Genomic DNA, 13270 nt, shown 5'->3' on the forward strand with positions numbered 1-13270 from the left:
GAGCGCTGAAACATGGCAGACTCATTCATAACCGCCATAACCAGATCATTTTAGGGATCGTAACATGCAAATAGCCCCTTAATGAACAGCAACAAGAAAAAAAATACTACAGGCTCAAAAGCACACTAGATTATTTTATTAGTTTTTGTTTTTCTAATAAGGAACACTACAATTTTCTCATATTTCTTTTTTTTTCTCTCTCACTAGAACAGTTCTAAAGTTGAGGTATAAAAGGAGTTTATACAGACTACCAAGTCTGAAAATGGTGGGGTTTATATACAAGTGAAATGGAGAGAGGAGAGGTAGAGAGGAGGGAGAGAATGGTAAATACAGAAGGAAGCGTGTACTACAATTCTAGTAAAATAATGATAAAAATTGAGGAAAAATGCTGATGTCATTTGATAAGGTGCCGTGGAATCCACCTCCGATCATAACCCCAAGTTTCCAAACAGATTCTATGGATGCACTTTTGGGAAAAAGACATTTAGGAGCTCCAAATCGACCAATGATATGTAGTGTTCAAAATCATCATAGCTTATGCATTTAGTCCAATGAGGCATTTTATTCCATCAATTTAGTAGTGTGATGATCAACCGAGTGGATTTTCACAACACCTCAAACAAATGCTACCAGCTTTGACAAAACCACACACACAAAAAATAACACTCGAGACTCCCGATCCAAATAAAATGTAACTGAAATGCTAAAATGAATATTACAAAGACTAACAAATATTACTCTTGCTCGCGAGCGAATCCAAAAACCCCAGCAATAAAAAACAAAAATGAAAGCATACAAAAAGAGAAAATACACTGAAACATTCCACAATCTGTACAGTGACATCCATAGATGACTGATAGAAAAGAAAACAAAGAAATTTGGTGTAGTAATAGCATTAGTTGGAGATATCCATATGAAATGTTTTTAACTAACAGTAATCTACAGAGGACACAATAATAGCTTGAAAAGCTCCTCAGAGTTTGTTTTTCCATGTGTACATACAAACAATACCCCAATTTACATTTCAATGTTATTAAGTCCTTTGTGTAATATATAGAATTTCCATTCATATATCAAAACGCCCTGGTGCTTCCGCGACTAAAGTTACAAAACAACAGAGTTCCTTTGTTTAGTGAAATTGTAGGCAACAACAATAAAAAAAAAAGGGGGGAAAAAAAAACCCAGCATGCTTTACCAAGGAACAGGTGCTTTCAATTGCACGTACAATACAATCAGTTCAAAAGCACGAGTGAGTGATGAGACAACCCAACCCTTAAAAAACAGACACCCGTACACACAACACAGTAACATGAGAGGCCAACCCAAAGAACTTCATGATATCTGGAACGGTTTTCGTAGTCGGAGTTATTGGTTTACTGCTATGGCCTCCTCGGAAAGGTTTTCGCGTAACGTGGTCGGCGTGTCACGAATGCCTGTTATGAAAACGTGCGATGAAATACCACGGAAATCCTAGAGAAACCAAACACCAGCATGAAGCACTGGATTGGGCAGTATGAAGTTTTCGTTTCTGGAGAAGTTCATTTGTTTATTTGGTCTGTTACTCACACCCTTTCTCCTTTTATAATATATTTTTTTTTTGTCCAAAAAAAAAAAAGTTAGGCTAAATGGAATCACTAAAACATCTCAACACCCTACATGCATGGAAGACAGTGGAATATTTTTTCTTTCCCTTTAAAAATATTTCTAAATACCCAAACGAATACTCCAGCTATCCGTCCAACCCCTTTCCCGAACACAAGGGCTTAGAGTTCTTGTCGAGTCTTTTATTTGGTGGCTGGTGCATCTTTGTGGGGGGAAAAATACTGTAGCTAAACTATTAAAAACAACGTCAACTGTTGAGAGAGTGGACTGAGGAAACGCATAGTAGCCGACCGCACGTCAATCTCTTATCGTCTTCACTCCAAGTGTCCCCTGTTTCTCACCGAACTCTCCTGCGATCAGCTAGTTAAAGTGTTCAAATGTCCGGCGTACCTTTACGCTGATGGATTCCTCTCCATCCGACCACCAGCTCAAAGTGTTATAGACAGGATTTGTGCTTAACACAACAATGCAGGACAGATGGTTTTGAGAGAAAGCTGGAAGCAGTGATTGGAAACCGTATTAAAAAGCGGGCTGAATGGCGTTTTCATGGTTTAGTTGTCTGAGGTTGTTCTTCGACGAGCGGAAGGTGCGACAACCGTTGACAGCACTTTGGTACAAGCGAGGAGGGAGCTGTTGCGTAATCCCCATCATGAAACAGGAAACAGGAAAGGTAACGTGGAGTTGGGCGTAGACCGTCCACCCTTTGAGGACGACATGTCTATTCAGACCCGTCCTCAGCAAATGTGACGTTCTGCGTCTTCTACTCGAGGAGCGTGTGTGTGTTTCAGATAGTCTGGTTCAGCGTGTGAACCCTGGCACACCTTGAAGAAAGTGGAAGGAGGACTATGAAAGACCTTTGACATCTGCTAGTGATGGACGAAAGCTGTGAGCAGCAGGAGAGAGCGGGTGAGACTGGATGATGAGATGCTGTGTGTGTGTGTGTGTGTGTGTGTGTGTGTGTGTGTAGCGTGAGCTACATTAGCTGGAGGTGTCCGAGTGGATGCTGCCAGGTGGTCCTGGTGGAGAGGTGATGGAGGAAGGGTTGGTGTTGTCTTGCCAGCTGTTGTTAGCCTGTGGAGAGAGTCACAATAGCAGTATGAGGTAAAGTAACATAAGCAATGAAGCTGAAGACTGAAAAAAAAAAAAACTTGCAGCAAAACAAAAGGCATGTATGGAATGTTGTATATTTATATGAAAATTACACACCCCCATTCCAAAGTTTGGGGTCAGTAAGAATTTTTTTAAAGAAATGAATACTTGAAGTATCACGGTTTCCACAAAAATATGAAGCAGCACAACTGTTTTCAACATTGATAATAAGAAATGTTTCTCGAGCCGCAAATCAGCATATTAGAATGATTTCTGAAAGATCATGTGACACTGAAGTAATGATGCTTTGCATTGCAGGTATACTACTTTTGAAAATATATTCAGGGTTTGTTCAAATAGTGTGTCCAAACATACAATATTTATCTGCAGTTGACTGATAAGCATCTAGACAGTATTCACACATGTTGAAACAGCAAACATACAAGCCACAAATTGCAGGCAGCAGACATTAGCCCTTCAAATGATCTTTAGGTCTACACCAACACTTAAGACCAACAGAGATGATCTCAACAGATTAATGCTCTTGAACTAAAAATCTTCCCAGTTACACAAACAGCAAATGCTTTTTCTTTTAGGAGCAGTTTGTTGCTTGAGTGTGTGTGTGTCAGTGCTGCACTCACAGCTAGACGGTGTGGGGTGTAAAGAGGACTTCCTGACAGATCTTCATAGCCTGCCGTCAGGTGTGTAGCACGGTGCAGGATATCCACCTGTAGCACACATACGTCACATCAGTATCAAAGCTCAAACACAATCACTGTGTCTTAGTCACACCAGTAACAGTATAAACAACACTGCTAATACATTAATGACATCATCCATATTTATGCTCAAAACCACAAACAAAACTGATATGACAAACTACCACATAGGAGTAGTGAGTTTATATATATGTATAAGTTCAGAGTCAATGCACTGCCTAAACCACATCATTCTCTAATATGATGATGTCCCATCTGTTATTAGTTCATGAATGAAAATGAAAATTCTGTCATTAGTGACATGTTTTGAATAAATGCCTCATTTGAATCGGTTCGTCATATAAAGCGATTGTGTCTCTTCAGATGACTTGGAGGATTTTGAGCATCAAAGACATTCAATGGATGGACAAAAATGATGAGAGACTACTAAAAATATCTTCATCTGTCTTTTGAGTTTGAAACAACATGAGGGTGAGTAAATGATGACAGTATTTTCATTTCTGGGAGAACTATGACTTTCATACCAAATTGATTTGCACTGCACTATTTCAGTGTGTCACTCGTGTAAAGTGATCCACTCTGCACTCCTTAGTGGCTCACAATGATAAAGCAGCAAATTTCCGGTTTCTTTTGATTTTAAAATCCGACTACGAAATCAAATATATGTATTAAGAGAAGAATGAGAACTCAGTGTTTAGATGTAAACATTACCACACATCAGATATGCATTTCATTTAGAAACTCTAGTCAGATGTGAAAAACAATTTCACACACACAAGGTTTGATTCTTTCCAGATGCTGGAAAAATAAAGTATAAAAACAACACAACTGGCTGACAGTGTAAAAGTGGCATCAGAACAATATATAAGGGCTCAACAATAAGGATGCGTTTTGGCAGGTAGCTCAGATTTGTACTGATGCTTTCACTCACCCCACCACAATAAAATATTTTTTTTTCTTAAGTTAAGCTCTCTTAAAGGTAGGGTAGGCGATTTCGGAAAGACTAGCAATAGCAAGCTAGCTTTGAAAGCATAAGATCCCACCCTCCCTGCATAATCACTCTCCAAAGCCATGTTCCTCCTAAACAAATGAATGCACACAGGTAGACCAGAGGCTAACTAGCGACACGATGAGAGACAGCAATGGTGGAGAACTGAACGCAACGCTGTCAGATTACCTCATGTCTCATTCACTGCTGAAAAAAAACTTTACAGTACAAAGCACATAATATTACAATAATAGCGCCTTTCACTCTCGCGGGAATGCGCTGATGACATTTCATGTCTGTGCATGTCAGAGGTATGCAAATACATACAGCTCGGACCGAGGGATATGATTGGACGAACATTTTATGTTCCTACGCCTTCTACAGACGATAAAAATACATTCAGGCACTTAACTTAGTGAGACTTTCAACCAGCATAACAAAAAATGATTTTGAACCAAATCACCTACCCCACCTTTAAAATAAAAACAAATTAAAATTAAATAAAAAATGTATGACGTATAACATAATGCATTTTTCTCAAACACATTACAAAACAAACTTTAACAGTAGTGTAATTAAGACTCTTAGTTCTAATATAAAATGTAGGATACTGGTATCGGTATTGGGCCCGATACTGAGCTTCTGTACTCGTACTTGTTAAAATGCCCCGATACCAAACGCCGATACCACACAGCATGTGATCAGTGCCATATTCAGACAAAGAAACACCGACAACAGAACAACAGACAGCAGAATGGAGTTATAAGACATTAAGGATGTCTACGGAGTATATGTATGCAATGAATATAATGTTAAACATTCAGTATTAACGCCTGTATAGCTGATGTGCGCGAGCTGATAAACAAAGCGCGCTGAGTGGATTGAGTGCGCAGCGGCGCAGACACGCGACCTTGTCGAGTGAATATACCTTTCTCACAGACATCACTGGAAAGTTTGTAGTTCGGTCGGATGTGTCAAAAACAAGTAAGTAAAACAATGCACAAGTTACTTAACGGTAGAGCGAGAGAGAGAGAGAGAGAGAGAGAGAGAGAAAGAAAGAGCGCGCACTTCTGTTATGTGATCTTTGATGTTCGCTCACTTAGCACACGCATCATTTGGATTAAAACGAAATTGTAAAAATAAGACCATTTACAGGGGCATTCACTATAAACGTCATTTATTTTTAACCTTGGGCATACGACTTTCTGTCGAAAGTGAATCTAGCAGCCTGTGTAAAATGCTCTAGGCTGTACTATTCTGCATCAGTACAAATACGTGCACACTGGAAAAAGTGGTATTGGTGCATCCCTAATAAAATGTTACAAATAAAAATGAATAATATTTCATTTTCATTTCATTTCAATAATTTTTTTGAAATTATTTTCAAAACAATTAATTGATTTCAAAACAATTTCTTTATATTTTGCCAAGTACGTATTTATAGGGGAGAAAAGAATAAAAAAATTTAAAAAAAAATTCACAGGACATTACATTTCTAAATTTGCGAATCATAAAAACACATGCAGTAGTGGTACTACTACACTTTCAGTAGTACATCCTTACTGTTGAGCCCTTGATGAAAAGAGTTCATCTAACAGGAAGGAGGCAAAGGATTGGCTAAGGACATGACTGTGGATGACCGATGAAGAAATTAAATGGAACAATGCCACAGGGAAGATGGCGGAGTTCGTTTTCAGGATAGAGCTCTACACTCGGGACTCATGAGCCGAAGCGCTCTGGGGTGGGTGCTTTGGGGAAAAGGGAAGAGAGCACTACACTGTGAGCAGGTATGGAAGAGGAAGGGCATCGAGGGGACGTCCTCAGTGCCTACCTGCTGCTGCTGCTGCACAGCGGGAGTGACGCTGACGCCATCCCCGTTGAATGAACGCAGCCCGAGGAAGGCGTCTCCTGCGTGAGAGAGGGTGTACGACCCAGACGACCCTGCAGCAATACACGCAGCCCATCAGGCACGCAACCCTGCCCGGGTCGGGTTTTGGAGAAGCCTACAGGTGTGTGTGGTGAAAATCTGTCTATGCTGAGCGTGACAATCAGGACTAACCACATTCCGGAATACAAGACGGTCATGATAATCTGTTTGACTACTTCCGCTGACTATAGAGACGACAGAACAAAACAGGTGAAGAACGGGAAGCGATCACGTATGTGCTGATGTGGACTATTGCTTTACATGAAGGTATACAACTTGACATCCTACTTCCTCTAGATGATGTGATGCATTGTTGGTACGCTGGCCGCAGGATGTGAAACAGGATAGTGGAGATGGGGTTTAAAAATATACGTGGTGACCGAGTATTGTTAAAAATGACAATACCAAGTTAAAACACCTACCTTCTTCATTCTGCTTCCTGAGCAAATAGAGGTTCAACTACTCTAACCAAGTGTGTGTGGATGTGTCTCGTGTGCATATGAAAGTAACATGGAAATGTTAAACAGACAAACACAGCATCAATAATTTCGGCAGAGATAAAAAAGAAAAATAGAGGCTATGTTAGTCATCAACTGAAAGTTATTGGTTATCGGCATAGCCTCAGAGGAAAATGGCCATGTAAAACCAGAAATGAAGTGAATGTTCACTTGGCCAGGGGTGAGTGTGGGTGGTATGATCAAAACAATCTTGAGTGAGTTTATATAACGTAATGGAAATTCAACATGTTTAATTTAACAACAATTTGGTCACATCTACATTTAGACAATCCAATTCTGATTAAATACTTTAATCCAGGGATTCCCAAAGTTTTTTTGTCAGCCAAACTCCTTTGACCTTAAATATTAACTTAAGCATCCCTTCAGATAAGTTTAAGATACAATTTTTTATAATATAATTAACAACACATTTGCATGTTCACAGTTAAAGGTCACATGTAGGGTTGGGTATCGTTTGAAATGTATCGATTCCGATTCTTATCGATTCCTAGTTTCAATTCCAGTAAGATAAAAAAATCCAATATAATTAAAATTAAGTCAAACATTTAGATGTCAAACATTTATTCTGTCTTTTTTACAAAGCATTGTTGCAGCTGAATAACACGAGCAAAAATCAGCAGCCTACAGAACACTGCAAGAGGAGTTTTGCCTATGCTTTAAAAAAAAATACCACAGCAAAAACAACTAGATTAATATACATTTCAAATATTAAAGTGTTAAAGACAAGTGAACAGTCAGTAATAAGATAGAAACAAACAAATCAATTAGCAATATCATAAATAAATACAACTGAACAAAATTTCAGGTACAGAAACTGTAATTAAAAGTTTAAAAACACTGCATAGTTTTCTTTTCATAAATAAAATATAGATTAATCAATTAAAGTTATGAAATATATTCAGTCAAGATCAGTGAATGGTTTTCTTTTGTTCTTTGATTAACATTAATGACAGGCAGCGCGTTTATTAGGCTGCTGTCTCTTTAACACCGAACGCACGCAGATCTAAATATACTGTACATGTGTGTTTTCTTTCTCATCCGTTTACGTTCACGTAAGACAAAAATGGCTGTGTTTATGATGATATACTGATGTAGTTTTCTGCATACTGGTCGACAAATATGAAAGAAGTCAGTTTCGGCTCGGAACAACCTTTTCTACAGTGGAAATACACGGAACGGTTCGAGAACGGACACAAACCGGGAACCCGTATTGCAACTGCACGCAAACAGGGCGCAAGTTCTTTCCGTTCCTGTACTTAAATAGTTTTTAATCACATTAAAATGCAAACGCAGGAATCGTTAAGCAGAATCGAAATGCACGCTTATCGAATACCCGGTCCTTGGAAATTTGGAACCGGTTTTCGATACCCAACCCTAGTCACATGAATAGATTTCCTTTTTTAGTAATTGTTTTTGTATGGATAATACTAATAGTTCATAATTTACCTTAATCTTTATTGATTTATTAAAAAATATATATTTTTATTTAATAAATTTGTAGCTTTTCAAAAGCTTACAAACTCCCTTCAGTTCCCTGCTTTAATCAAATGAGATGACATCGTTTTCATGTTTTCCCTCTGTAACATGATGGATAAGAAACAAAAAATATGATTATTCATAACAAATGAACAAGCCTGGCATAAGTCCAAAATCAGACTGCCTGAGCCTGAAACTTGTGCTCGCACATTAACTTCCTGTCTATACAATGTCATATGAATGCGTCATATGAATTGTGATGTTATGTAACCGTAAACTAAACTCTGCTTCATGTAACACCCATTCATAAACACATTTCTACAGATGTGTGATGAATGCTGTCATACGGCCCAGGTCCATAGAAAAACGACACTATGACGGCTTTATCCTGAAGATGTTTACAAAACAGCTGTTGCCTAGATACAATCAGATCAGCTTTACAGCGCAACCCAGATCGACAACATCTAAATCTCACCCAGCAAGTACTTGATGCAAATACCAACAAACAAGCATTCTCGATGATGGGGAAAAAGATTTTAAGACGGACAGACAAAAACAGACTTGAGAACGGACAAAAACAGAACTGAGATGGAATGAAAATAGCGTGAAAAGCATGTAGCCAGGAGAGTGATTGTGGCAAGCGGTGTGCGCAGTGTAGTTTCACTATTGGCTAGAGATGATGGGAGGGCTGCTGTGCACTTTACCTGAGTTGGGTGTTGCTGGAGAGTTTGCCTGGCTGGCCTGTGCCGACACATTGGCAGCGTCCACGGCTGTTTTAACGGCGTACAGGTTTGCTTCCTCCTGGAACTTACCAATGTTCTTCTTGTACCGAATTCTCTTGTTGCCAAACCAATTCGAGACCTGAGGTGAAACAACTCCAGTCAGACAACAATTTCATCACAATGAACTACAACTAATAAGACATTCCTGTATATTTCAAAGAAGTGCAATTTTTTCCATTTAAAAGATTCGGACACTAATTCTCATCCTGCAGATGTCACTGCATTCTGTTGAACTAACTCACTCAACTGCAGATTTTACACTACTGCTCAAAAAGCTGGGCTCAGTTTTTTTTTGTTTCTTCGGGAAAGAAATTGATACTTTTGTCATGCAAGTAAGCATAAAATTGATTGTTACATTGTTACAAAAGATTTCCATTTCAAATAAATGCTGTTCTTTTGAACTTTTTTGTTCATCAAAAGAATCCTGGGAAAATGTATTTCGGTTTCCACAAAAACATTAAGCAGCAAAACTGTTTCCAGCACTGATAATAAATCAGCATGTTTAAAATGATTTCTGAAGGATCATGTGACACTGAGGACTGGAGTAATGATGCTGAAAATTCAGCTTTGCATCACCGGAATAAATTACACTTGAAAATATATTCAAATATAAAACACTTATTTTAACAATATTTCACAACATCACTGTTTACATAAATGCAGCCTTGGTAAGCATAAGAGAAACTTAAAAAAGACCCCAAACTTTTCAAGGGTAGTGTGGTACACTGCCATAATTTATTTTCATGTACACTTTTTTTTTTATGAATATTTCTGCAATCACTCAGTTAAAAGATTCCATCGGTGCTTCTGGCATTTTGTTTTTCTATCACAGCTGAATCAAAAACATACTCTGGAAACAGTGTAGCCCATCTGCCATTAGGAAATGTTGAATAGAACTTCCTTCTTGTGAAATCATTTGTGTGTGTGATATCAAATAAATGATTTATCAGTGAGTGAGAATTATAATTTGTTAAAAAAGTTACCTCATTCCATTATGTAGGTAGGCATCTATACATCTAATGCCAGCTGTACATGATAGCTCTAGATTTTCTGATCACACAAATGTAACATTAGCTGCAATGTTTCCTAATTGTTTCTTCTATTAGTAAAGGAACTTCCCCGCACAGATCAAACAGAAATGTGTAGAAGTTGCTAACTGTAACTTTTGAAGCTGCTGCTATTTTGGCTGTTTTGACTTCACAAGTTACGTGGGAGGAGATGGAACTGTCATAAAATGTTTCCAACTTTCAACAAACATGAACGGTTTTTACAAGTGGGAGACTTGTAATTACGGGAAGTCTGACATGATAACAGCACAAGTTCACAACTCAACTCTGCAGTTAGTTCACCCAAAAACTGAAAATACTGTCATTATTAACTCAGTCATGTAATTTAAAACCTGAAAGACTTTTCCAAAACACAAAGGAATATATTTTGATTAATATGCACGCTGGTGTGTTTTATCTTCTGTTTACCATATTTGATGTGCTCTATGCATGTGCAATGCTCAATGTTTTTTTTTTTTGTGTGTGAATAAAAGCCTAAATTAAATTTGTTCATCATATAAGTTATCATATCTCTTCAGAAGACTTGGATTAAATTGCTCAATTCATATGAATTACTTTTACAATTTATTTTTAAAGCATCAAAGTTTTGGTGTAATGGACTTTCAATAGAGCGACAGAAATCACTCACGTTTCATTAATAATATCTCTATTTGTATTTCAGAGATGAACCAAACTCTTATGGGTTTGGAGTGATATGAGGGCAAATACATAATGACAGACTTTTCTTTATCTTTTTCAACCCTGCAATATGTGCAAAAAGCGCTCATCCTTGCGAAAATGTGTGATATTAATAATTGCCATCAATAACTACTCAGGAGAACAGAAATTATGCTTAAACAAAAACTGATCTGTATCTGCTAGTGACCTTTTTTTTTTGTTGCGTCATGACACTTAAGACGCTAACAGCTGCATTATGGACATGATGCAACTTTTATGACAGTATTATAAAATGATGCTATAATTCATGAAAACCTTGTTTGACAAAGTAGCATAATTTCATTAAATAAAAAAAAAATATATATATATGGGGCAGGACTTATTTTTAGGACATTTTTTCTCATGCTCCATTTTTGGAAAGCTGGATTCCAGGTTTTGCAATACTCACATGGGACAACTGTAGACCATACGTGACCTTACCTGAGAGACAGTGATAGCACATTTCTTGGCCAACTCTTCCTTGGCTTCCTCACTGGGGTAAGGGTTGGAGAGGTGAGAGTAGAAGTACTCATTCAGCACCTCTGTGGCTTGCTTATTGAAGTTGCGTCTCTTACGTCTGAGGACAAAGTAAGTGGAAAAACGAGTTTCATTGATAACAGGCTAATAATTAGTGGAAAAGTACAGCACAACAGAACAACAAGACACCTAAAACTTTAAAAAGCACAGATCACACGCACCTGGCATCGAGGAAGCGAGAGCGAAGGATCATGACGGCCTCACAGGTGCTCTGCTTGAGCTGCATCTGGATGGAGCTGAACTTGCGGTGGATGATGGCCACCATGCGCTCGATCTCTTTGGGCGAGATAGGCCGTGTGCGGGACTGTTCCCTCAGCAGGTTCATCACGTGATTGGTGAACTCACTGCAGGCCTGTTTTCAAACAGATTTGAGGATCGTTACATACATACAAATATACGTTCCCATGAAAAGTTTTTGAAAGAAGTCTCTCATGCTTCCCAAGGCTGCATTTATTTGATCAAAAATAGAGTAAAAACAGTAATATGGTGAAATATTCTATAACCTCTGTCTATTTGAATATATTTTAAAATACAATTTATTCCTGTGATGACAAAGCTGAATTTTCAGCATCATTGCTCACATGATCCTTCAGAAATCGTTCTAATATGCTGATTTGCTGCTAAAAGTTATTTTTATTATCAATGTTAAAAACAGTTGTGCCACTTGATATTTTTTTGTGGAATCATGATTTGTTTTTTCTTTTTATTTTACATTATGAATGTCTTTACTCTCACTTTTGATCAATTTAATGTGTCCTTTCTGAATGGTAAATACGTATATGAAATAAAACATGAAATTTCTAAAAGATAACATCATTGCTTAGTTTTTTTCTCATTACCACTCCACCAGTAAATGAAATCAGTCAATTTGATTAAAAAATGACATACACAAACCCACAAGTATCTGCTGAAATGACTTATTAAAGGTCCCCTGAAACGCTTAGAAACATGCAGCGTTACTCTATGTGTTGACGTCACTTTAACTGAAACAGGAAGACAGGGCGGGACATATCAAGCAGCCCCGCCCCTTTTTAAAATAGCCAATAGCGTTCGTTTTTTTCCTCAATGGAAAGCATATTTACACTGTTTGAATCGTTCCCTGTCCCCTATGTAGTGCACTACGTGCCATTCACTGTACAGAAAATAGTAATACTAATTCTGTGGACAAGTGACCGATTTCAGCTGCAGCTTCAGCGCCTATTTTATAGTGTAGGGGGCGGGCGCTTCGGATTCTAGCTGAAGTACGATGTGACGTCAAAAAAATTGTTGAGCCGTTTTGGCGGAAGTGACGAACTGCAAGCTTTGAATGCTTATATCTTCTAAATGCAAATTTTGTCACTGTTTTGGAGCACACTGCCTTATAGATAACCTTAAGACTAACATATTGATACTAACACCCAAAAAACTTTAATTTTGATTTCATGGGGACTTTAATAAAGGTCAGACGGGTGTCTGTTTCTCACCTGTTCGTATTTCTCTAGTTCGGAGTGGTAGATCTGGCGGATCTGTGCGAGTTTGGCTCTGTAGTCGGAGTGCTCGATGCTGCCGTCGTTAGGTGATCCTCCAGCCGCTGCTGCAGCTGCGGCCGCCGCTGCTGACCCGCCGCCCTTCTCAGGCCCAGACACTCCCTCGGCCAGCAGCATGTTATCCAGACGCATGATCTGGGGATCTGGAGGGTCCTCCTCCTGTACACCTCTGATGCTCAGCACTGCAGAAGACAAAACAAGGGTCAATCTGATGGAGAGCTTTCAGAAACCAGTCACTTCACACAAGGTAGAGTTAAGGGTACTTCCTTTCCCTATGCCACACACACACACACACACACACACACACACACACACACACACAGGTTTGTTTTTGTGAAAAGTG

General features: G+C 38.5%; 1 protein-coding gene across 5 annotated transcripts in view; it reads right to left on the reverse strand.

Moving 5' to 3' along the window:
* Nucleotides 1-1137: 1137 nt before the first annotated feature.
* The window catches only part of LOC107672472 (pre-B-cell leukemia transcription factor 1-like), a 45745-nt gene continuing 33612 nt past the window's right edge, over nt 1138-13270 (reverse strand). For 2 of the 5 annotated variants that reach the window (XM_016465671.1, XM_016465670.1), the window contains 7 exons: nt 12865-13109; nt 11563-11753; nt 11306-11441; nt 9024-9180; nt 6230-6339; nt 3333-3419; nt 1138-2673 (listed from right to left, as the gene is read on the reverse strand). In XM_016465671.1, coding sequence (XP_016321157.1) covers nt 2581-2673; nt 3333-3419; nt 6230-6339; nt 9024-9180; nt 11306-11441; nt 11563-11753; nt 12865-13109 — 1019 coding nt within the window. In that variant the 3' untranslated portion in view covers nt 1138-2580. Of the gene's footprint in view, nt 2674-3332; nt 3420-6229; nt 6340-9023; nt 9181-11305; nt 11442-11562; nt 11754-12864; nt 13110-13270 lie in introns of those variants that run through there. The other 3 variants (XM_016465672.1, XM_016465675.1, XM_016465674.1) reach the window with 3 other exon arrangements.

Source organism: Sinocyclocheilus anshuiensis, unplaced genomic scaffold (genome assembly GCF_001515605.1).
Source record: "Sinocyclocheilus anshuiensis isolate Anshui unplaced genomic scaffold, SAMN03320099.WGS_v1.1 scaffold1430, whole genome shotgun sequence".
NCBI classification, from domain to species: domain Eukaryota; kingdom Metazoa; phylum Chordata; class Actinopteri; order Cypriniformes; family Cyprinidae; genus Sinocyclocheilus; species Sinocyclocheilus anshuiensis.